The 23,955-nt window shown below is 30.0% G+C and overlaps 1 protein-coding gene across 5 annotated transcripts in view; it reads right to left on the bottom strand.

Annotated features, from left to right (window-relative positions):
* Positions 1 to 23,955, bottom strand: part of Pli (E3 ubiquitin-protein ligase pellino) — a 145,867-nt gene that overhangs the window by 12,816 nt on the left and 109,096 nt on the right. For all 5 annotated transcript variants that reach the window (XM_024360072.2, XM_014419780.2, XM_067045040.1 and 2 more), the window contains one exon: positions 5,412 to 5,541. In XM_024360072.2, coding sequence (XP_024215840.1) covers positions 5,412 to 5,541 — 130 coding nt within the window. The remainder of the gene's footprint in view (positions 1 to 5,411; positions 5,542 to 23,955) is intronic.

Genomic DNA, 23,955 nt, shown 5'->3' with positions numbered 1-23,955 from the left:
AATATACGTTTTGAGGTTCGATGAGTCCAAATAACAAGTATCTCAATATGGCCTATGTGTTTGAGTCAACAGTCAAGCTCAAAAACGAAAAGTCTTACGAAACTGAGATTACATATTTGAAACAGGTATATGCCTGTACTCGATTTATCACATTAGTTGATTAAATTAGGCATATAAATGTACAATGAAATGCACTTTAGTATCAGTTAAGTCTTGACTGAAATAATTTTATAGGACTTAAATGCAAAGTTTTCTAAATTTCTTCCTCTAAACTATGTTTAATTTTGTTAGTTTAAAGTAATTAATCATTTAAATTTTTTATTAGTAATAAAAAATGGACAAATATAAAAAATGAAAGAATTTGATAATTAACTTGAGCAGATAAAAGGTAAAATATTTTTCCAGGCTGAAAACATATTTCTGTTGAAATGTAGACTGACTACACACCGTTGGAAAGCAAAATATTTTAGAAAAAAATGATATTCAACATAGAAAGTCTTAGAAGGTAATGGGTAATGAAGAAATTCATATAAAAAACAAAAATCTATTTTAACACGAGTTTTAACTGGTAGCGCATGCGTAGTGGTGTTTTCCATTTCGCCAGTCTGATAACGTTTTCTTGTCACCATAGTTCTTAAATAATTTGTATTTCAATTTTAATTAAGGGATATCACAACCTGCTTATCTGTAGGCTCGTTTAGTAATTTTACCTTAAAATACAGAAATTAAGTCTTTTAAATCAATTAGTCCGTTTATTTGGACTCTGTTTCGAGCGAGATCACAGCCGATTTGAAATTCGATGTTTCAAGTTACTCAGTAATATCCCGAGAGTGTTTTAAAACAATTTGAGCTCAAAATATTGAAATAATATTTTATTATATTTCGCAAACTTCTTAAAATAATGAGTTCTCCTAGTGGCTGTCTGTGTAGCAGATAAAGTCACCACATATAACCATCCGGAATCTACCACTGCTCTCTGGCTTAGTACAAGTTTTATATAGTTATAGTTTTAGTACAAGAGCCAAAGAAGAGAAAAAAAGGCATTCACTCCAAGTTTTGATTACTTTAAAGAAACTATGTATAATTACTAGTCAAAATTTATGAGTCTGCCTACTCTTCAATAAAAAATACCTTTAAAACTACAAACAACACTAGAAAACTTAAGATAACATCATTTAAAGTAGAGTAAATTTGCTAAAATATGAGCCCTAGTACAGCTACTTACGTTCAATAGTTCCTGAAAAGCTTTTTAAAAAGCAACATTTTATAAAAAATGCACTGAAAAATCAGAAGTTAGTGAATTTATTTTAAGAAATTTATATCTTTAAAACCATTCGACGTACAGATTTATTAGCACTAAAATTAAAGCTAGTTTAATTTACTATAAAGTAGTTTATGACGTTTATCTTCCTAGGAGTAGTAGTTTTTATGATATTTATTAAAATAAATTGATTTATAGTTGTTCGGACAAAATTTCATGTTCAAAAATTATGAATATCATAAACTCTATAACTAACTAAAACTCCTACAAAAGTAAACGTTATAGATTACTTTATAGTACATTAAACTAGCTTTAATCTGAATTCTGGCAGACACCTGTACTTTGTATGGTTCCTGAGATATATTTTTTCATAAATTAAACAACCAGAAATCAGCATTTCTGAGTTTATTTGGCTGAATTTTTTAGTCAATTTTTAATGAAATTTAGTTTCTTAAAAACCTATATCTCGGGAACTACTGAACGTAAATAGCTCTACAATTAGAGCTCATATTCTTGCAAATTTACTCTACTTTAAATGATTTTCTCTTAGGTTTTCTAGTATTGTTGGCAATTTTAATGATATAGAGCTTAAAATTATTTTTTTCTAAGTTTTGAAACAGCCGCCATTTTTTATTTCCCCTAATTATACTTAGCACTCATCAATTTTGACTAGTAGTTATACCTAGTATTCATTAAAGTAATTAAAAAATTGGGGTAAAATAATTGCCTTTTTTTCTACTCGGCTCTTGGACTATTTGGTTTATCACTTCTTTTTCTCCGACACGGCCAACCAATATGATTCGAGTCAATTTCAATCAATCGATATATTGACTGTCTGAGGACCCAGGAGAGGATAATATTATTTTTCAAAAAATTAAAACTTAATTTTTACTGATATATCACAAGTAAAGCAAAGCGACACAGGTTACCGAGAAAAATATACCTTTGGGAAATATGTACGGAGTATTTTCCGTTAAAAATAATTTACTGAATGATTTGGTAATTCTATATAATATACATATATTTTTTATTTATTTATTGACATTTACAACTGTACATAAAATACAACAAGTAAATTTGAAGTAAGATTAAAATAGAGTGGGAAAGGCATGTAGAGAAACTACCCATTGGTAGCACTCTAACTGTATAATATCGAAAAAAAAAAATGTCTTGTCCCAATGGAAATGAAAGTGTGTTTTAAATCTGACACGAATTTCCCGATCAGTGAGTTGTTTACTTATGCTTTTACAAACGATAAAAATATCCCGTAATCAGATGGATACTTCATTTGTTGTTATTATCTTGTAGTCATTATATAATTATTCAATTAAATTCGATAATAAAAGCCAATAATGAATTGAGAAGGACTGAGAAAAGGGCAACGCTCCAGAGGACTAGAGGCCGAACTGGTAGCTAATGGCTCGTAACTGCGGCGATTTACGAACTGGCTTCGGCCGGATCTCGTCCACGTTGACAGTCTAGGCTTGTATTCGCCTTGGCTGCTACTATAGTTGGTAGGACAAATATTCCAATGGAATGGAATGAGGATTTAAATAGGATGATATGAACAAACTGTTTTGGAAACTTGTAGTCGTTTAGTAGAGTTCGAGTAATAAACCCAAGATTATTTGTAACTTCTGTCGGACAAAACCATTGCCTAGGACTACAACTGGACAAATGAATAACATGGAATCCTCACACAAGACAGAAAACTGCACGTCGTATCCGACTATTCCATACTTACTAGACGAATGGTCTAAACTTCCAATTAAACAAAAAAGACTTATTTGCATGATCATAATAAGGCCTATTTGTACTTATGAAGTTGAAGTCCACTAAACCATCGAATTCATCTCTTATTCAATACATTGTCGCAAATCAAACTCAATATTCATATTTTATTAAAGGTTATATCCCTAGAATTTTAGTTTACTAATGCTAACCAGAAAGTTAAGTAATTAATTTTATCTTTGATTTGTCATGGAATCTGCTGTTCTTTTAAAATAATTTCTACCTACTAATTATTTTTTATCAAATTTATAAAAAAAAAAGTTATCAAAGTTTAGGAGATAAAGCTAAACTGATAATAATATCAATATTGTGCAGAGGGGCTGCTCAAATAACAGAGGTTGAGTTTACGACTTCAAGAGAACGACCCCCTACTCCCTGTTACCTTGGTAAAATCGGATTTTGCGTTATCTTCCCTCCCTCGTTTCAGCCCTTCCTCATCGCTACCCTCTATCTTTATGTTCTTAAATCAGTGTACGCTAATAGGCGCACACTTCACGGCGGTGCTTAAACAATCTAGCAGTACTTATGCTTTTATATAATGTCACGCAGCTACACGGATTTCTTAAAACAGCACCATAATGTTTTTTCAAAGAAAAAATGGTTTTATAACCAAATGTTTCTCAACCAACCGATAATAATACCGAATAATCCATTCGTTTATTGTTTTTTTAACTATGTCTCTAAACATCCTCTGCTCCTCTTCGCCCCCCTTAAGTACCGTCATAAAGTCAGGTTGCCTTTACTACACCCTGAAATCAACCACACGCAGGGGTGGATTTACCTAATAAGTCTACTAGGCCCGAGTCTAGTGGCGCACGCAACAATAAAATATTTGTTTAATTTCTAGTGGGTTAGAAAAAAGTTTATATTTAATTTTCTCTCTTAATGTTCATTTGTTGAAGTATTGTTAATTGAAGTACATTGTGTTGCAATTAGCTACAACTAGCGATGGAACGAATATCGTGGAACTCAGTCCTGAAGAACCGAAAGTCGAACCATTTGGAACTGTTCCACAGAAGCATGGTTGTTAGTTCCAGGTCCAAACTAGGCAACTTTAAACTAAGGGATTTTAAAAAATTTGAAGTTGATAAAAAATTTTGCCAAATACAAAATCTACCGCCGTCTTTAGACGCATTTTCCTTCATCCAACAGAAACCCCTACACCCAACCTATATTAATTCTTATCCGTTTACATCAATATTTCTACTTATAACAATAAACTGTTTTGTATTATTTCGCTTTCTGGATTTTTTTCTTTAATTTCTTTTATAGTTTGATCTCCTTCTTAATAAGGTTTGTTAAATAAGTAAATTTAATATTAAGATAATTTTAAAAACTGTCTACAATCAATATTTGAAGAAACCTTCAATACGCCAATAATAAATAGTCTATCTACATATGTTTATATCTATCTAACAGATTAAATTTACTTCTAACAACTTGTTGGTCTTTTTATTTAAGGCACTCAATATAACCAAAATACAAAAAATTATCTAAAATTAATTTTCATAAGGAATATTATTGCGCTATACTATTGCAATTTTCATCATTAGAATTATTTTCTCAAGGCAATTATTACAATATTTATATAAGGACTTATTACTAATTAGTCTGTAATAATTCCTTTCCGATGGTATAAGAGAGTCGACAAGTTCCAGAGCTTTTAGACCCCCAATCTTTAAATCCGGTCCTGTCGAAACATATTCATCAACTCATAACATATGGCATCTGTGAATCGAATGAGATCTCAACCTCCTTTACTCAATATTCCCTAAACCTTAAATATTAGGAGAACTACACAACATTTAAAACGAGATGGCCAGGGCTGTAAGAAAAAAAAAGTTTCCAACAATCAATTGGTTTTTAATATTCAATATCAGGGCTCTATTAGATTACACATCCACCTAACAAATAAATTTCATACTGGAAGAATGCTCATTGACCGTGTGTATCAATAAAAGTAATTTGGTCCGGGTACGGTCAATTAAAACTCAAATAGTAAATTGGTGTACTATTTTATTAGAACCAACGTTTCGCCCCACGTTGCAGGGCTTCGTCCATAATGTTCCCTTGAATTTGTGTTAATGTGGTGACTAGTGGCGTTGCCAGTGTGGTCGCCAGGCAGGCGGCGGCGATAGATGCAGAAATTTCATTTCATGGTCCGATTGCCATGACCATTGCCTCTTCCTAATTGTCAGGAATTTCTCATTAAAACTTTGAGGATAGAATTTAACTTCTACTTCTACTTAGCAATAGACTTTATACGATTTTTTTCTTTTTAAATTGATATCTTAAAAAAATATATTGTTAGTTCATTGTCGATAACTACCAAAAACAATACAATAATGATATAAGTTACCTGGCTTGCGTGAGGTGTCTTGACAACGTAGTGCTTGGACCTCTTGATGCCGTTCGGTCGGTCGCGCTTGTAAAGGACAAGCTTGCTCCGCCTCCTGCCCTTGTCGCCCTGCGGCAGCGAGCCATTGTTCCTGAAATCCAAAAGAAAACATTACTTAGCTGTTATATGAAAGCAAAAACAAATTAGAAAAAAATAAAAATAATAAAACTATATATTAAATATTTATTTGATTCTTTCGAAGTAAAATCAAAGCTAATATTCAAATTAAATTAAAAATAATACCGACTAAGGTGAAGCAATAAATCACAACCGCATCACTACATTTTTTTTGTTGAGGTTCTCGAGAATCAATCAATAATAAAATGTCATACTCACGCCAATGGTTCTGTAACTGAGATTTCTATCAAACTAATAACCAACAAAACTAACTCGTTACTATGAATACTAATATTTATTTCCCAATGTAACAGACAATTATAAATAGACATTAAAAATATGGGAACCCACAAGGGAGATCCAAATAAAATTAAAGTTTAACAACAATAATAATCAAAAGATATGCTATAAGTGAAAATTGGTTGTATGACAGAATTCAAATATAGCAAAAGTTCAAATAGTTAAAAATACTTTTTTACACTACACAAGATGTGATAATTTGAAGTGACAAGAATTTCTCGATAACCTAATAAATAACGTGATATACTAGATTTCAAATTTTATAATTTAAAAATAAATAAAAAATCTAACAATTTCGAATAAAACAATAATTAATTAGGTAATAATGTACATGATAAATAATAAATAATAATGTATTAGAAATAATACACCAATGAAGACAAATTAAAGTTAGTTTATAAAACAACTCGTCAAAAGCACATGCCTGTTGTTGTAGCAGAAACAATTAATAGAACAATTAACTGTTCTAAAATCTAATGTTACTGCCAATTAGCAAGAAAAAAAAATTCATGTGTCCCACTAATGATAATCATAAAAAAACAAAAACTGTTTTAAAACTAATAATTGACTAATTCTCAATTATTAGAGATAATAATAATTGATTAATAGCCATGAAACGAAACTCTGAGTTGGGATTTTATATTCAACAGCTTAGCCTCAAACCGGTTTAAATATGAACCTGATTTTTTTATTGGACTGAGTAATTACGGCAACTTTTTTTATTTTTATTTATTTATTTTTTCGGAGCCACCACATCCTTTTATACAACGACCATTTTAGCATGACCTTGAAAAGTGGAAATTAAATAGATTTTCCTGTTTGGGAAAATTCCAAGTTGATGGGAGAAAAAATTGACCTCGTCAATAAGATCTTTAACCAAAAAATATTCTTTCAATTTATGTTTGGGGTTTTATTTATCAATTTTGACAGTGTTTTATTTAAGCAACGACTAGCCGTCAAAATTTTTGAATTAATTTTTTCTTTTTCTGATACAACAACTAACTGAAAATTTTGGTAGATGTTTCATATATTAAGAGGAGAATAAAAAAAACTCGGTTTCAATCACTAGACAAATACAGAACAAAAATTTAATTTATCCATATCGGTTCATCGGAAACATAACAAAAAAAACACGTTACCTGTTAAGATATACAGTAGAGTAGTTCTCTTAAAACAATAAAATAATCGTTATGGGAGTGTACAAAATAAATTTTAAAAAACCAAAGCGGAATCTTTTAATGGGCCATTCGACATATTTCTGTTTATAAGAAACTCATGAAAAAAAAAACCATTGAATTCCACTCATTAAAAATGGGTTTATATGTATAAACTTATGTACAATAGACTAGCACTCAACACCATAATTGGTTAAAAATATGTTTCCTTTAGCATCTATGACGATATATACCACCATACACATTTTGTTATATACCAAAATTTGTGCTATTTAATCCTTTAAATTTTAGTAAAATACATATTTAAATAGCTTGTAGTACTTAAGGAGATATCGGCAGCAAACATAAAAATACACGGTGGCCATTTTGAAAAATCTGTCATACATACTAGGCCTACGAACACGCAGTTGAAGAAGATGAACTGGCTTCACTAAGGCACACAACAGGAGTGGTAAAATTTTTAAAATCGTATTTCACAGACATTTTATATACGAATCTGTTGACAGAATTTAATTTAAACTCATTCCTAGTTACAGTAAAATTTTAAGCTGTTTTTACTGTACAACTTTAACAGTATGTTAATTCTAGGCAATATACTGCGTTCGTCAGGAATCAAATGGTTGTAGAGATCACTATCCCAGTTATGGTTCAAGATTACTCATAGTACAATTGGATAATATTCCTAATTAGTAAAATAAGCTACGATATTTTTTAGAGCTGTTTATTTTCCCCTAATGTATTCCACCCCCCCCCCTCCCCTTCCTCTCACTAACAATTCTTCACTACACAAAAAGGTATTGAAAACGAAGAGAGTGAAAGTAGCTGAACCCTTTCCTTAACTAACTTGTGGTGCTTACCTCAACCATCATTTTATTCCGATATTCTTAACTATCTCCTAACCACCCAATCTAAAAAAACTCAAGCAGTAGGGATGTTTGAGAATCTATTTCAAACTGCTACAGTGTAGTAAAAAATTTGACTCTTAGAGTAACCAAAATTTAAACATAATACCGATTCCTTTAAAGTTGACAAATTGGGATTTAGTCTAAACAAAGTTGTGCTTAAATAGTAAAGAAAATTATTATTAAATTTTTCAGATTACCTATTCCAAATATCAATATCCACAATGGGGAAATGACGAAAAAGAAAGAGTGACAGTATAAAATAATGTTTCTTATAGAGACTAAAAATAAGATATAAAGGCTCCGAAAAAGATGACCCCAGCAAATAAATAACTGGGAATAAGAAGAATTTTTAATAAACTATCTTTTTTTTTTTTTTTTTTTTTCATACCCTCCTGTAATGATGTTATTGAATATTTGGTACATACACATAGGAGGTATTTTAATGTTGGCTGCCACTTTTAATAAACTATCAAATTTTTCAGAGAGTTGTATGAATTATAATAGATCTTAATACGTGGGAGGAGGTAGAGATGAATATGACCAATAGCCTAGACCGAAACGCGACAGAAATAAAACTGAGATTTTTATTATTATTTATTATTTTACATTGAAAAATGAGGGCTTCAAACGGTCATGTCTTAGCCTTTTCGACTGATAATTAATAATAATAAATGAATCCCGCTAAAAGAACAAACAATCACAATAAAATTGGTCAAAATAAACATATTATTACAATAAACATTAAAACATTTACAAAAAAATACAATAAGTGAATTTGAGGAATGTTTCAAACGGTCGATAATCTTGGGAAGGAACCACCCAATGGTGGTACTTCAAACATCAATTTAAATCAGAAGATCCCGTGGCCATCTTCTTTTCAGAAGCCTTGGAGGATTATCGAGTATTGTAAAGGATGAGTATTAAACAACTAATCGTTTAGGAGTTTAGAATGAAAAGACCCGTATCAATTTAGGGCCAAATCTGCAACGAAATGAATGTTAAGTAAGGTCTTTGTGGATGAGATTATTTGTGACGTAATAAGGAGCATAAAGAATTTACGGAGGATTTTGGATTGTAAGGATTGGAGGAATTTGATGGTTTGGTGAAGTCACAGAGCTCAATTGCGTATGTCCAAATTGGTCTGATTATCGTAGTATATAATAATTTTGTGTAGTGAATGGGAAGTTTAGAGCGTTTGTCAAGTAGGTGTTGTAGTAATCGGAATCTACAAGCAGTTTCTTGTCGTTTCAGTCTTGTGTGTAGATTCCAAATATATCAGGATGGAGTCCTATGCAGCGAATCTGTTTAACAGGTGTTAGTGGGATTTTTGAAAATAATACTGAAAACAGGAGGGTAGAGATTTACGACGGAGAGTAAAGAACAAATAATTTAAGAATTAAGGACGTTTCAACTCTCAACAGACGGACCAAAAGTAAAAAATAAGATTCCTTTTCGTTTTAGATTTACTATTATAAAGATTCGGTTAAATTTGCAAGTGGTCAATAAATTCGAACTAATGATGGCCAGAAATGTAAGGAGGACCATTACAGAAATGTAATATTGCAACAGCAAGCATCACAGGAGACATTACAGACTGCATTCGCTGCGCACAATGTCTGAATAAATATTGTATGACCTCTGATAAGCCTAACCTCTACAAGGCCGCAATAAACGAATCATAATCACAATAACAAAAACTGCCGCGTAAGTGTTGGACAAACAATGCGGTCATGAATAAACAAAGCAATGCAGGAGAAAAATAATGACTAAATTAATTAAACATTTCATCCGACAAACAGTACAATGTTGAAACAGTCTCATTTTAGCCATCGCCATTGCACAATAGTGGTGAACTGCGTTAACTTTGTCACAGTTCTGAATGAATTTTAAGTCCATGTTGCCGTGATGAGAATATTGTCGAAAGCACAATTTTTTTTTTAATACCTTTCATTTTTTTTATTTGCATCTGTAAATGTACTTTACAACTAATTTGGTTACTTTACAACTAGCAAATGAGATGTTCTATCCAGGCATGGCATGAGGGAGATACCACCCAGTGGTGCATCCTCCTGACGTTTAGTAAATTACTTTATTACGTTGCATATCGAGTGAACAGAAAAACTGTTTTAGTTTTAATTTATTGAAAAAACAATAAAAAGAATAATTTTCTTATCTTTTATATCTTAAGATACCCAGTCCTACTGAAGTAACCTTAGCTTACGAATATTGCTATATATCCAGATTTTGGCAATTCCCACGACAATATGACAAATATCGTTAAATAAAATAATAAATATAAAATATGTCATATTTTATATCAACCATTTATTTGAATCATTAAATCATTTTAATAACATCATATATCAGTAAATTGTAAATAAATACTTATTTCCTTGATGTAGTTTATTTACTATTATAATACACAATAACACCCTTTATTATATTATATAATTAATGGTAACAATATTTATAAATATAAAGGTACTTAATTGGTAAACTGGTAAACACATATAACGCCTCTCGAAAAGAATCCAATTATAATAATAGTTTTGCAGGACTCAAAGTAAATAAACTAATTAACTTATTTATTATAATTATTAACTCTAAGGATCTAAATCCTAATTCTGACGCTTGTATGTTATTCTAAAGGGATCAATCCCAGAATAAATAAACATTATTATTATTATTAATTTGGATAATTGCCTTCAGCGATTATCTTGGCATCTCGACTAAATTTCGAGACAGTACATAGCAATATAGGGCATGAATTCTAGAAAAAAACTTCCAAAGTATAATGAAATAGTAACATTTTTTTTCTTTTTACATATATTTGTCACTTTTTATACATATTTTTTGTACACGTGTATATATTATACATATATGAGTTAGTGGAGAACACACTGTATTAGACAAATGTAATGTTTTAATTTTAATAGTTATTAATCTTAAATTATACTTTGTACATTGTAGTTTTTTAAAAATTAATTGAAGAAATTATTTTTTCAAAAAAACTGCTGTTTTTTTTTTTTCATTATTGGGCATGACTATGCAGACAAATAAAGTTGCGAAACGTCGTATCAATACAGTTAGTTGTCTTATTGATCGATTCTCAAGATCCACAAAAATACATATTGTTAACAGTAAAGAAACATGTAATCAACATAAGCGTTTGCATACGAAAAACTTCAAAATGCACAAGCGATTACAAAACGGAATATATTCCAGAATTATCAGGATTTGTTTATTTAATAGAAGCGTTAGTTAGCGTGTCGGTTTGGACTAAATCGTTGGAAAAGCTCTAAGCTCTTAACTCTAATCTTCCGACAGATCAGATTTAAAATGGAAAAATCCTTTCAACAAAATAAAATGAGGTACCAAACATGTTTTGCAGCTGGAAGTTAATAAGAGCTATTCTTACTCGTATTGAATAGAGAATATTATGTTTGAATTTACGAAGAAGTTAAATTATTCGGTTTAGAGCAACTAAAAATAATATACAATTAAAAAATTTAATTCAACAGGAAATGAAAAATTGATAAAAGGAAGAACATTATGCTTGTTAAATATTTCTACCTCGCAAAATTGACTTCTCCACTGATGTCAAGTTGACACAAAACTACAATTTTGAAACGAGGTGCACAATGAAACAATGTCAAACACTTAATTCTTTGTGCTTTCAGGAATTAATACAATACAGCCAAAAAAATCAGCATCCCTATGCTTCGTTCCAAGACTATCCGAAATAACTCGTGTATATGATCTTGGGCCGTACTAAATAGATCTAAAAATCTTAATTCTTCAAAACTTCAGGAGTTATCTTGTAATAAAAACATGGTAGAGAAAACGTCGAAAGAAGCCCAGCATTAAAGAGCAGAGACAAAGGAGAAGGAAGAGAGATGATTACAGAAGCCCGAAGTAGGGCGCGAGCAGTAGAGGGGAGACCAACTGTCTCCTAGGACCACTTCGTACTCCACCATGTTATCTTCACAACGAACCATAACAGAAGTAATAATCACATAAAAATAATAGCTCATTACTATCGAAAGTAATAATAAAATAACTAATAACATTAAAAACTCACACAAACCTGAGGTAGAAATTCATTCTAATTGAAAAATGACCATACTCGGGAAAAAGTTGATAATAGAAATATTCTTCCTTTCCAAGTCGAAGGGTATCAAGGGTGTACCCATGTATAAACATAAATAATATTTTTATTAATTCATAGCGGCATTAATTTGTTTTTTAAATTTATTATTGTATAAAAATGTTAAACCTTTTTATTACTAAATTTTTGTGAAAAGTCCATTTTTAAAAATTTCTTTAATACATATATATTCCTCTATCAAAGTTACTATCAAGAACGTGATAGTGAAAATAAAACAAGCAAATATTGTAATTATGAAACCTTAAATTTGACGAAGTATTAATACGGATAAAAAAAACTAAGCAAAAGGACTACTTACCTAGAAGAAAGATAGTAGATCCTAAAGATGGGCGAAGAGTCCCCAAATATTGGTGGCGGAGAAGTAAGTAATAAAGACATTAAAAGCAAGTACTAATAATAATAGTACTAAGTACGAAATGAAAATGTTCAAATTGGAAAACATTGTATAAGTTAAAATTTTATAAACTTAAGAATTCATAACATTAGTCATCTCTAAGTGTAAATCTAACGAATGGGTGTATGAATACGTACCTCCGATGCATTTTAGTTCTTAGGATGTATTACTGCGATCTTCAATGAATGACTGAATAGAGTTGAAGATGTAGCGACAGGGAGGTTGTCACAATATAATGGAAATAGGAGAGGGAGTGCCATCCTCCTAATAATTTGAAACCCAGAAAAGTTGGGAAAGTTTAGATCTGAGAACTAACTACAAACTGAGAAAATTGTGGTAAAACATTATTCAGTGAGGTTATTAAACTCCAAATAACTTAAAAACATTATTTAGAGAGGTCAGTTCTCTAAAATGGTTAAGAAAAAGAGAAACTTTTAGAAAATATTCCCCACTCTAAAGTTAAGTAGGGAAATCCTATTAAAATCCTTAATTTTTAGAATATTTCACTCCATCAACAAGTCGGAGCAGCCCTGTATAACGAGTTATTCTGGGCACAGATGTTGAAAACTATAGGACCTAAGGCACTCCACTGAGGAACTTCTGTTTTTATTTCTTTGTGAAAATCAAAATCTATTTTAATTCTAGAAAAATACATCCTATATACAGTCGTAAAATAAAATTAAATATGTTAGTGTAAACATTTCATATAAACAGTAAACTTGAGTACCATAAGAACACTTCTGGGCAGTATTTTTTTTACACCAATGAAAACATTTTTAAAAACTCAACAAATGGTAACATTGTCAAATATTTAAATGGTAGTTTCTAAATCTTTGATTAAAATTATCGAATAATTTAGATCCCATTATTCAATTCAAGATTTTGAATTTAGTCACGCGTACGCAAATAAAATGAAAAATATAAAGCACCAATTTAAAATTTCATGTTCAGACATATTTCATGTTGGCTTTAATAAAAAAAAGATGTTCTTATAAAAATTATATAATAGTCTAATCATCACGTGGTGATCCGAAACCTTTAAAGGTGAGTATAAATCCGAAACCATTATGAACAGTACCATAAACCCTTTGGTTTCGAAAATAATTTCCAAATAAAAAAATAATCTTTGAAGCTAACAGTCTAGCAACAAGAAACAGAACAAAGTGGTACCAGATGAAAGTTAATGATTTTATATTTACTAGTTTTCAATTTTTAAATAAGTTAATAGAATGGTGTTATCTTTAATAAATCTTTCAACTAAAAGTTCTATCTGATCTAAATATAGTCTACTGGAAACCTAATTTGATATTAGAATTACACAATAAATAGAAATAATTAAATGTCTTTCGATGAGTAAAACCATCACGAAAACGTTACAGCTGCAACTACATCTGTGTATTCCGAGGACCATCTGAGCAATGAGTACTGCAACTGATCGCAGAAAATAGGACCGATTCGTTCCTTCTCATAATTCTATGCCATCAGCAACCCACGAACCGTAATGTTTCTTTATCGATGTCTGCTACATATAGCTTTATGTTAATAAAATAAATAAATAATAACCATAAATGAGTGTACAGAAAGTTAATGTGAGTAGAAATTAATTAGTACAATTCAGTTCCATTAATTGTAAGAGACATCTGACATAATCCACAGAAAAAAAGTGAAACGACCGATAACACAGTTCTCACAGACAACATGACGCAAATGTTGGTCAAATATTTGATAAGTATAAGCGAAAGCAAATAATAAAAACACCCACGGAAGCTGACGACTATTTTATCTCCGCATTTGCCTCTTGTCCGGAATAAATTATGTAGAGAAATATGGTTTTATGTTCTCAAGAGACGTAATTCAACCTCTTCAAAATATTTACCCCTGGGTTCATTATCACTCAAATGAGATGCAGATTCGTATCTAATCTCATGTACTCTGAGTTATACGCAACAGGCATCATCTTCGTACAGATAATCTTACAAGGAGACTGAGATCGATGAGAATTAATCAGATGAACATGAAAATCTTCTTGCATTCAATAAAATGTAAATTTTGAAGGGTATTCATCACGCCTCCTTTTAGTGTATTTAATTTCACGACAAAAAAAAATCATTTCTAAACTAGTAGATCAAATATTTCAGATTATGACATTGATATTATAAAATTAAATGTTTACATTAAGGAAGACACTGAAAAAAATTGTTTCCATGACATAATAAAAAAATTGATAAAATGATTTACATAAGGAAAAAATATTTAAATATTTTTACTTACTCTACATCACGCGAGGCAGCAATATAATGGAGTTGGGGACACAGATCGATAGCTATAACTATGCATAGTGTCATTAATATACAGTGACACCTATCTACACTCGCTAACACTTTTATGATTCCTTATAAAATAATCCCGAAAGTTGCGCATTCGTAAATCACTCCAAAATATCATAGAAAAAATTTTAATGTAGGATATATTTTTTTGTTACTACAAATTTTATGATATAATAATAATGGAATAATTATAGTTGATTATATGTAATAGGTTATATGAAGATAGTCCAGGTGCGTTCAAGAAATGTACAAAATAGTAATAAATAAACTATTTATTAGTAATAAAAAAAAAATAGCTGAAACTTCTGGTAAACAGCCATGATGAAACTTTGCAAGGTGGAGCGAAACGTTGGCTACCATTAAACAGTTTATTTCTTACTTTTTTTTGCCTTTCTTGACCGCCATCCAGACTCTCTTCCTACAATCGACATAATTTTAAGTTTTAATAAATATCGATCCATATTCCTACATTTTCCTCAACTAATTCCACTACAATTAAAATTGAATCTGATTTTTTTTTTCCTATTGTAGTTTGAAAAATTCAATTTTTAGCTTCAGAAGACTACTAAAATTTAATGTTTAGAAATATTAAAGAAAGTTCTAGATGAAAAGAAGTATTTAAAATATTCTTAAATTAAAAATACTATAATAATTAATTAGCAACGCGATGTCACTAGCTAGTTTTTTTTCCTAGTTCAAATGGAATTGTATCGACTAGTAAAACGCCAAGAACTTTCCTTCCCAACCTTCCCCTAGAATACTATGTTGGTGGTGTTAGATTTAATTATAATACACACAAACGCATGACCATTGAAGTCTAAAGACTGGGTAGAGTCTTCAGTGTTGCCCGCGACTATACTCGCCAAAGAATAAAAATTTTTCTTTTCTTTTTTTGTATTTAATTTATTCATCATTCTTTATAAAATTTTCAGTGCCAAATCTTAGAAGACTACTGTTATTGAATTTTAAGTCATTTTTTGAATGTGCTTACTTAAAAAAAAATACAAGAAAATAGTGATGAAAAATGCAAAAATTTCAAAAGAAGTTTGTATGAATCGTAATTAAAATTAAAATTTTGTAAAGTGATTTTTTTTTTTTTATATTTAATTTATTCATCATTCTTTATACAATTTTCAGTGCTAAATATTAGAAGACTACTGTTACTGAATTTTAAGTCATTTTTTGAATGTGCTTACTTTCAAAATTAAAAAAAAAAATCAATAAATCCATCAATATTTAGACATCAATCTAATCACTTGGTATCCTAATGCCTAAAAATAAATTATAGTAATGTTTTAAAATCAACAATGCACTTTACTGAAGGGATTGATGACAGAAAAAAACAGAAATAGTCACATCCTATAATAGCAGAAACTTGTAGTCGATTTCCTCGATCAATTGCGTCAAAATTATAGATTTGATGATGTGCAAGACGTAAAAAAAACAGAAAATAGTGCTCAAAACGCAAAAATTTCAAAAGAATTTTATATGAATCGTAGTAAAAATTAAACTTTTGTGTATTTTGTAAAGTCATTTTTTTATTTATTTTTTTTTTATTCGTTATATAATACCGGTATAGTACCTTTCAGTACATTGTAATTCATCAATTTTCAATAGTTATAGGCATAGTGACTAATTAATACTTTGAAATTATAAAATTGAAAAAAGAAGGATGAATGCTGTAATAAAAAATATAATCACAGCAATTTAAAAAGAATATGAAATGATAAATAAACTGAGCTGAATTGACTCACTAAAAAAATAAAATAAATAAAGATAAAACGACTTTATTTTTATTTTTACACAGTATTCGATCAAAGAATCAACTAAAAACAACCAAATATCATACAATTTTTCAACATATCAAAATAAACGTGAAAAAGTTTCATGAGAATTGTTCTGGTAAAAACAAAATGGATTGGGCTTTGACAGTCCCTGACTATTCCCCGTGGATGATTTCCTCACGTATATCTTTTTGTCCCTCACGACACTGAACTAACCATACCCCTAGAGCTTCATTAAAACAGGTTGAATAGTTGAGGAGGGGTTGTCCTTAGGGGAAGGGACGGACATGTAGAGTCGGTGTCGGGATTCTAAAATGTATCATCGATCAACTGAGATCAAGAATACTTCAATGCTTTCTTTTTTTTAAGAAACTGCCATTCTGCCCATATCCTAAAATGTTGAGGAAGTAAGGTGAATAAAGTAAATTCCGTTTGAGCCTGAATTCTTCATCCTAAAAACCTTCACCTAAATGAAATGCAGAGTGCATGCACAACGTAAAAGGCACCTATGCAAGAAATTAAATCAGGTCTTCCATTCAAATGACTTTCAATTGCTGTGATTGGAGTTCATAACAAAATTAGGCCACTCGGCCCTGCCCGTTAACTTGAATTCCATCCTCTTCGCTATATAACTACTTCCTCTTTAGGTTGACGTGAAATTTCAAGGAGTACGCTAGATTTTTCTGGATTTGACCCAATAGAGGCTTCCGCTACAACGAAGGCATTTACCATTGAGGCGCAAACCGCCGAGGCAAATAACTTTTTCTAATTGTTATAATTATTGTCACAGTTGACGGGTAATTATAATTAAAATCGGCGAGAACAAACGCAGTTCCTTCACCCTTGTAAGAAGGAGGAACTAACGGGAGCAGGCTGTAGTCGTAACAAAGGAGGATCACAATGACAGTTATTAGTAATTCAAGATCGCACTCGCTAGGAAACTGTTCCTTAGAGTCTTTGTCCTGTTCGACTAGAACTTCCTAGTAGTGTAGATTAGTTACATTTTACTTCAAAATTCGTAATACTAATGAGATTACAATACATTAAAAAAACGTTATACTTCAAAGGTGATTTTAAATAATTAATTAAGAAATAAAATAAAATATAACTAATTACAAATAAAAATACAACGTTCTAAATTTCAAATATACTAAAATAATACTATTTAACTAAATATAATACAAATTACTAACACTTCTTTAGTTAGAAATTAAAAATAAATAAATAAACTAACAATAAATTACTAATAATTAATTTATTTTATATAGTCAAAAAATACAAAACTACTTTCTTACTTATGTAAAATTTCTTGGTGAATCAAAAGTAAACTGGAAGATTTTGGAAAATAGTGGATTATTAAACTAATGTTTTTTCTATTATTTTTTTTTCCACTCGTTCCTTATTCTTTCTTTCTTTATCAGTTGCATCGCTTACTCCTCTTGGCTTAGATATATTATATTTACTTTTTCATTTAACTTTCACATTTAATTAATCACTTATATGTTTTATTCTTAACATAATGCAAAGTAAGCCATCGATATTCTCATACATTTTTTTATCTTCTCATAATACTCACACTATACATTTTCTTCAATACTCCTCATGTACCTATATAACTGTTACCTTATCGTTATTTTGTATTTCCGTTTAATCATTATGGTTGTTATTTCTTTTTTTGTTCTTATCCTTAACGAATGCCTGAAAGCCAAAATGTTGGTACTAATAAATAAGTTTTACTTTTTTGCGTTCTTCACTCACCGCATATTCTCTTCATAAACTAATGGTTAAGTACAAATGATTTAAGATGAAAAAACTTCGAAATAAATATAATAATAACAAGGAAACTATCAGATGAATAGTTTCTTAACTTAAAGTAGATTCACAATAAATACGAAAACATCATTTAATTTATTTTGATGGCCGAATTCCGAAAAACTGAATAAATTTAAAAATTACTGCCTCACACCATCAAATGATGATTATATTAGTACTCATATTTTTATATAAAATTTTGTAATATTCGTAAAAATATTTTTATATATTAATTTATTTTTGTTTTTCTTATTTTGTACTCATATCTTTTATTGTTATTTTATTTACTAGGTAAATTATCCCTCAGTAGGCATGTTGAATGTTTTAGGTCTAACAAGGGTTTCGTGAAATTATTTTAGCACAACGTGGCGAAAAAACTTTGATCATTAGAATAATTTGCAAGCATTCAAAAGTCCATAAAAAGAGGTTAAGCCTACACAATGAAATATGAGGCAATAACAGAAAATAACTTCGTCGTGTTCATCGAGTCGTAAAGATCTTTTTCATTTATATAAATGAATTACTTGTAGTTACAAAATCAAATACAATAATACAGCATGAAAAAATGGTATCCCTAGAAAAATTTTAATACATAACATTTCGATACTCTTATTCAATTCCTTAGCGTAATTTTTTTTCGAGGATGAAATCCAGACACATCTTTGCTCCTACTGAAACAGAAACCAGACGACTGACAGTTTGTGTTTACTATCTGAAAAGCTTCATCTGTCAGGCAGTAAGGCAATTCTTGATTATTAGCTTCAATTAAGGCTTATGGAAGGAAACCCCCTCCTTTAACTGACCAATGCAGCATATGAGAATACTATTGCTATATGAAAATCAGTGGAACTTTATAAGATATAGGATAATTCATAATATCTCCAAACAGAGATTAAATTTCGCATCAGCTTCATTTTAGCACAAAGTGCTAATAAACTTCATTCAGTTAAGATCTTCAAACAAAAATCATTGGTGAGTATTTCGAAATATCTTTGTTAAATACCACAAGTTGCCATAATTTCATATTACTTTTTATCTCAACTTGACTCTAATAAATGAAAAAAAAAAAAATTCTTTTTTAAATTTATATGAAAAAATAATCTATTAGAATATAAGATTTCGGCAAGGATTTAAGTACTAACTGCAGGCAATATATCCATCCATTCTTACCACCCAGAATTGATCCGTACAAACCCCATATGTTTACTTGGATATTATTCAATAATTTACGAGAACGAAGAATCTTCAGAAAGGACAAAAGTGGCGAAAAACAAAATGTTTTTTTTTTTCTTCAAAATTGTAAACATCAAGAGAGTTGACTAATTTATTGAGTAACGGACTCGAACTAACACTGACGATACTGAATTTTATTTCGGTTGGCAAAAAAATTATATTCATTTATAACATCAGCTTTTTATTGGGTCAGGGAGACACTGAAATTTCCAACCTATATAAAGAGGATACCTGAACCTTCATTAGGTGGGGGAGGGGAATCAGTAATCTGACATCGCCACAAAAGGCTGACTTAGGAATGACAAGTAAGTTTGCTTCATTTTCGGAGAATGAATGTTTTGTAAATGTACTCTATTGATAAATATGCATATTAGAGATAAGTATATTATTTAATGCACTTAAATGATACATAAATAATACACATACATCAGCGAAGTACATCCACAAAACATTCACTTCCTCATAAAGAAAAATGGCATCATTAGGGAAATATTGTTTCTTGGATAACGGCAATAAAAGGAATTGATACCGTCAGCATCTATGCTCAACCGCTTTCCACAATGCATTAAAGGGTCTCGCAGTGGTTGTTTAACTTCGAAAATACAATTATAAGAAGTGCCAAAGTAATTGGAATTACTAATTACAATCTAGTCATAGTAATTGCAATTAATTTTATACCAATACCAATACTGTTACCAAAACCTTGATATATTTTTTTAAAAATATCAAGACTTGACTTTATAAATATTTATTTATTTAGTAATTAGACCAGAGTGATTAACAACTTTGAGAAAAAATAAATTGTGTTACATCACTAGACAATCATCAACGAGCTTTCCTCATTTAAAAAAAAAGAGTAAATTAAGCGACAAATTAATTAATAATATAATAAACGGAGAAATTAAGAGGCGGATCGACAGGACGACCATCGGAATCAGTTAGTTCAGCTCCCGCCCCGCCTCGTTAATCCATTAGGTAAGCGATTGGATAACCCGAGTGCTGTACCTTAGCCAGCTAATGGTTTCCGAATTTCCACATCAGCGCTTACAGATATGATCGTTATGCCGTGAAGGGCCCGATGGAGATAATAACCATCCTCCAACACAAGATCATCACCTGCTTATTAGGTTCCATAGAGGACAAAACCATCTTTATCCACCGCCGGAAGCCCACCACATCCTGGCCTCCTGTACCCAATAATAATGTACCGAGAGGAACAGACCAGCTGGTTGGATTTCCTCTAAGGAGGAAGAGCACATGAAATCCTTACCAAAGGACTGGTAGCCATTCTGAGTTCTTAATATTTACCAAACACAACGCTCTTAACTCCGAATTAATTAAAAAAACCAACCCAGTATAGCTTTCTCACCAATTCTACTGAGGAGTTACAAAATTGTCTATTTTTCAAGATTTGAGAATAGATTTTATATACATATTTTCTAAACCTTAGTAGATATGGAATTGAAATATATAGAGTAATCTTTTTTAAGCATTGGCAATGAATTTGAAGAGTGGGATCTGTATAGGGGTATCAGGGGTCACAAGTCTTCTTGAATCAAATTTGATTTTTAATAGATTTGATTTGTCATTTGATAATAAAATATACGGAAGGACCCGTTTTGAAATATATGCATGTAAAAAAAAAAACTTAGTACATAGCTAAGGGAAACTAATGGATGAAATTTCTTTAAATTGCCATTGGAGAAATTATAAGCTGATACCCACTCTGGATATAATTGTGGGGTTGTTTTCGAAATATAATTGAGTCAAGGAAAATAACTTGGAGCATGCATCAGCAATAGTAGTGGGGAGAATTCGATAAGATTGAATTGGAACCAATTTATAATATAAATATTTATATATCAAAATATAAACAATACCTGAGATTTTGGTTATATAAAACTAGCAGACCCAGTAATGCTTCGCAATTGTTTCATTTAGGGATGGATACCTTATAGCGATAAATAACATTATATAATAAAAATGGAAATAACTTCAAGAGGACTTTATCTATAGGAGACTTGACAGTGGTTTAGGGCTCTATAAATTGGACCAAAGGGTACATTACAAACCAGATATAATTAAACAAATCAGAACCGGAGATATAAAATAAAGCGTTTAAAAGTTTTTCTTTATTTAAAACCAATATTTCCATTTTGGAAAATAGAATGAGAAACTGATACAACCATTTAAGTGACATAATATAGGGATTCTTGGCTTTATTGTGTAAAGCGACATATATTCTGGATTTGTAATTCTATGTCAACTAGCATATCTTAACATTTTTGTGCAACCCTAAGTATGTAATTTCTCAATATGAAATTTCTTTAACAGTATTCATTAGCCGTTAACTTATACAAAAATTTAATACAATTGTATTTATAGAGATTCTATTGTATTTTGTATGAATAATATCTCTAAAAAAGTAGCAATAATTAGTCTTCTGTAAAAAGTATTGGCACATTAGATGTAACTTGACTTGATAGTTACTATGCGGGATGGCCAACGCACCCTCCGGATTCAAGGTTTACTGGCTAAGATATTAATTTCTGAATTTGATCTTAAAATACCTAGCGTATAAAAAATTGAAAAAGTAGAATTCTCTCTTGTATAATGTAAGGTTTTAAGAATGACGTCTGTCATACGCACAGTTCACAATTGGCTTGGAATAAAATAAACCGAATAATAGGTATGGAAAGTCAACGTATCTTGCAGAACACTGTATATGATATTTGACTAAGGTCCCTCCAATGCAAGAACTTATGAAATGACAGCATTTGAAGATCATCAGAATAACAAATGGTGATGTAATGAATACTTTTCCTTGAAAAGAAATAGTATCGTGAGACAAAAATAGGTCAGAGTAATAGAAAGACGTATTAAACTTCTAGAATTAATAGAAACACTACTATTTTAATTAAATTTTGTAATGAAATCGTCTCTAACCACCTAGTTCTTTAACTTGTTAATACTTACAATCAAAAACTATAATCGTTGGATGTTCGTTAACAATTATCGAACAACCTAAAGAATTTTCATTAGTTTCGTTTATTTTCTTTTTTTAAAGTAAGAGGAGTCGTTATCAAGGCAACAACGATGATTTAAACAGATTTAAGAGCAATTAAAAATCTATAAAGATTTATTGTATGTAAACAATAATGAGCTTGTTAAAGAGAAATGATACAACACAAAATGTAAAAATTCATAATAAAGAGAAATAGAAACATATAAAAAAGAAAATTATAAAAGTATTCAAATTATAAATTAATCATAAATGTATATATAATAAAAGAGACAGTGGTTTAAAATCTTAAAAGCTAAACGAGACGAGTATATAGAAAGAGTTTTTTATAGAAGTATGGTTGAAAGAATATTTTAAATTATTAACTATTAATGAGAATGATTGCGGGAATTTTTTTCCTAGAAACATTTTACATAAATAAAACTATATAAGAATATTTTTTTTTAATCAATTTTATTTGTTATAATTTAACTTAATATATATTAACAATTTAGAAGCGTTTCGACCTTTTTACCATTGGTAATTTTAAAACCTATTTTTATTCCTTCACCTCAGTCTATTATTAAAATATTTTGGTTTCATAAACACTACTCCATGGAATAATTAGTGATCATTTTTTCTTAGTGCTTTTTATCTACCATGACAACTAATACTTCTTTAGAGTAGGGTTTATGGTACCAAAGAATTTTAACATGTGACTGAGGTCTAAAAAGACTAAAAAATATTCTTACATAGTTTTATTTTTGTACAATGTGGGTTTAATATGGTCCAAAGAAAAATTCTATCCTCAATAATTCTGAATAATAGTTAATAATTTAAAAAAATCAATTCCACTAAAAAAAGAAACAATAATAAAATTGTTCATACTTAAGAATATTTTATTACATCAAATGCAGTCAAACAAGACAAAACAATACTTCAATTACTTGTTTTACAAAACAAGAACAAATTGATTATCAAAATTTTGTATTCGTTTCTAGGTAATAAATAAAGTTATTTAAAACGATTCTAATAATGTTACTATGTGGTAAACAATAAAACCCTAATACTATAAATAAAAGAACAATAAATCCTATACAACCAACTCCTTTAGATCCGTAATCTGGGTTTCTAATCAATACTCAATAATCCTTGAGGGGCACGAAAAGAATTCAGTCCAGAGTGACCTTCTTAAACGGAACAGCAAAGAGAGTGAGTGATACCAATGCTGAGTTTATTATCAATTATTTATATCGTAATAAATTTCATATTCTTGCTATAAGATATAT

Source organism: Halyomorpha halys, unplaced genomic scaffold (assembly GCF_000696795.3).
Source record: "Halyomorpha halys isolate HHAL.00 unplaced genomic scaffold, Hhal_1.1 Scaffold251.1, whole genome shotgun sequence".
NCBI lineage: Eukaryota > Metazoa > Arthropoda > Insecta > Hemiptera > Pentatomidae > Halyomorpha > Halyomorpha halys.
This window is presented reverse-complemented; position numbering and strand designations above follow the sequence as displayed.